This window comes from Sphaeroforma arctica (assembly GCF_001186125.1).
Source record: "Sphaeroforma arctica JP610 unplaced genomic scaffold supercont1.203, whole genome shotgun sequence".
NCBI classification, from domain to species: domain Eukaryota; class Ichthyosporea; order Ichthyophonida; genus Sphaeroforma; species Sphaeroforma arctica.
Window position 1 is genome coordinate 4,556 of NW_014040355.1, and position 2,500 is coordinate 7,055.

The window sequence follows — 2,500 nt, forward strand, 5'->3', positions numbered from 1 at the left end:
AAAATTATACAGGAAACGGAGTACAAAAATGAAAATACTCGTAAGTATGCTCTTAAAAAGAAGTAGAAATGATGCTGATTAATTTGTTCGTTGCGTGGTTACTGAAAGAAAAATATCTAAATGAACACGCCTTTTGCATACGTAGCATGCACGCTATTTGCACACTAACTATTGGCTAGAATCGTAGGTGGCGTGTGAAAGAAAAATGTTTGGATGTTTTTTCTTTGATGACATTTGTTTTTAAATAAAAAATAGATACGACGGGTACCGTATAAATAATTATATATTTTCCCCGCATGGCATAAGAGAGGTGATTGCGAGTGGTGTATGGCTGTCACACTGTATGCGTAGGATTTTTTGTTGTAAATTTTCTGTACATACTGGGGTTCGTCAAAGATCGAGAACAAATAGTCCAATAGAAATGGACATTAAGAGAAACCAGATACCATTGGTTTACTGAGCGAGACCAGACACTATTGGTTAACAGATACCACGATGACACATATTTTGTGAACTGACACAAATTTCACTGACCCTGTACACGAATTTTGTGAACTGACAAAAAAAATGCGATAGGAACCCTAAACCCAGCAAGTTTTGACTATTATGATGTATGTATGACGATATTTTTATTATACTTTGCAGGTATATAGTTCGGTACTGTAATATACAACAAATAATTTCAACCAGACCGGATTCCAAACATTCCTATTTCAAAACGCGAAATTATGAATCTACATTTCGAGCTCGGCTCACTCCGCCTTGCGGGGAGTTATGTATTTATATTATTTATGTATGTAATTAGATTGTAGAGTTGTAGACACAATCATTTTATTTATGTACATACTAAATACTAATTTAGCCCCCCTTTTTTTTTTTAAACCCATAAAAACCGTTTGTATGTACAGTTATGTACTGTTGAGACTTGAGACTGTTGACTTTTCAATTTATATACGGGTCAAAATGAAAAGACTGAAACTCTTGATATGTCGTCCTTCAGACGTTAGTCCAACTGATCAGCCATTAATTTTCACCTCTCTCTCAGTCTCTCTGTGTGTGTGTGTGTGTGTGTGTGTGTGTATTAAGTGTAGAGAGAGAGTAGAGAGATGTCTGATAGAGTGATTTAGAAGGCTATGCTGTTTTAACGGCCAGCTGGCAGCCCGGCACTCTCTTTCTCACTCTCTTTCTCGCTCCCTTTCTCGCTCCCTTTCTCGCTCTCTTTTTCGCTCGCTCTCTCCGAGAGAAGTGGAGGGAATTCTTTTGAAAACTTCGAACTGTCTCTTATTTTTTTGTTTTGTTTTGTTTTTGGTTTTTTGTGTTTTTTTTGTTTTTATTTAAAACAACAAACAACCCAAATTTCAAATTATATGTACATTTGCAAACATACATAGTTATAAAATTTCCATATATAGTAATAAATATTTACTTTTCTTAAACACCTCTGTTCGTATGTATCGTATATAAAAAAGCATCATGTAGTCGCCTATTTTAAATATACATATACAAAGGCTGAAAAATTCACTATAAATATAAAAGCTTCACCACTGGCCAGAGAAGCGGACATAATCTCTCGAAGCTCAGCGTCTCAGGTAGATTTTAGCTTCAGGATGATATTCGAAAACACAGGCTACACTGTGGTAGGCTGCCTGCTTGCCATTCTCGTGTACATTGTCGTCAGATTCACTCAGAAAGTAGACGAAGCTAAGCGTATATATGGCAACGATTCCGAGGTATGTGCGTATTTACTGTGTATTGTTTGCACTGGTTTTTACGGTAGACCTCATCGAGATGTGATGAGCTGAATGTAGTGAACGTAAATATTGATACATATATAGATTGATGGGCAAGACGAATACTCTTGTAAGTAGCTGTGATCTGTATATATAGTGGTCATATACGCTGGAAAATGATTTGATAATTGTTGCTGAATTATTCCTGGACCGCAGCAAAATAAGGCTGTAAAAAGGCATTAATACGTGTATCTGTATCTTCATTAGATCATACGCCTAGACTAGCAGAGGTTCCAAAATAGCTGCACAGCAGTAAGCAATCTCGTGCTCAAAATTTTATAACTGTGAAATATACCGCTGTATATGCTGTATAATGTATGCACGTCTACCTGTGTATTGCGTAGTTCGTTGAAGATTTCTTCTCATATGAACTTGCGGTAATTTCTCCCTTTTATTTCCTGATTTCGGGCTGTTCGCGTTTCCATATATATTATTGCTTTGCGGATACGCTGTAAATTTGTGAACTAAATACACGTCAAAATCTTGTTCAATCTATATTAGATAGTAGTATAGAGTCAAATACACATTGGTTTATCTTTCAATAATTTTGTATTGAATGATAGAGGCAGGTATCGAATATTGTCACAAACCTGTAAACAACCCGAATGTCCGCTCAATGGACGAGCATACTTGACTACTACATATTCCAATGAATTCAAACATGCCATTGAAGCACATGAATATATTGTCGTTGTTATCTAACGTATTTT

At 36.0% G+C, this 2,500-nt stretch overlaps 1 protein-coding gene across 1 annotated transcript in view; it reads left to right on the forward strand.

Moving 5' to 3' along the window:
- Positions 1-1,509: 1,509 nt before the first annotated feature.
- Positions 1,510-2,500, forward strand: part of SARC_03826 (hypothetical protein) — a gene marked incomplete at its 3' end in the record, with an annotated part of 10,437 nt that continues 9,446 nt past the window's right edge. The window contains exon 1 of the mRNA XM_014302359.1: positions 1,510-1,730. Coding sequence (XP_014157834.1) covers positions 1,608-1,730 — 123 coding nt within the window. The 5' untranslated portion in view covers positions 1,510-1,607. The remainder of the gene's footprint in view (positions 1,731-2,500) is intronic.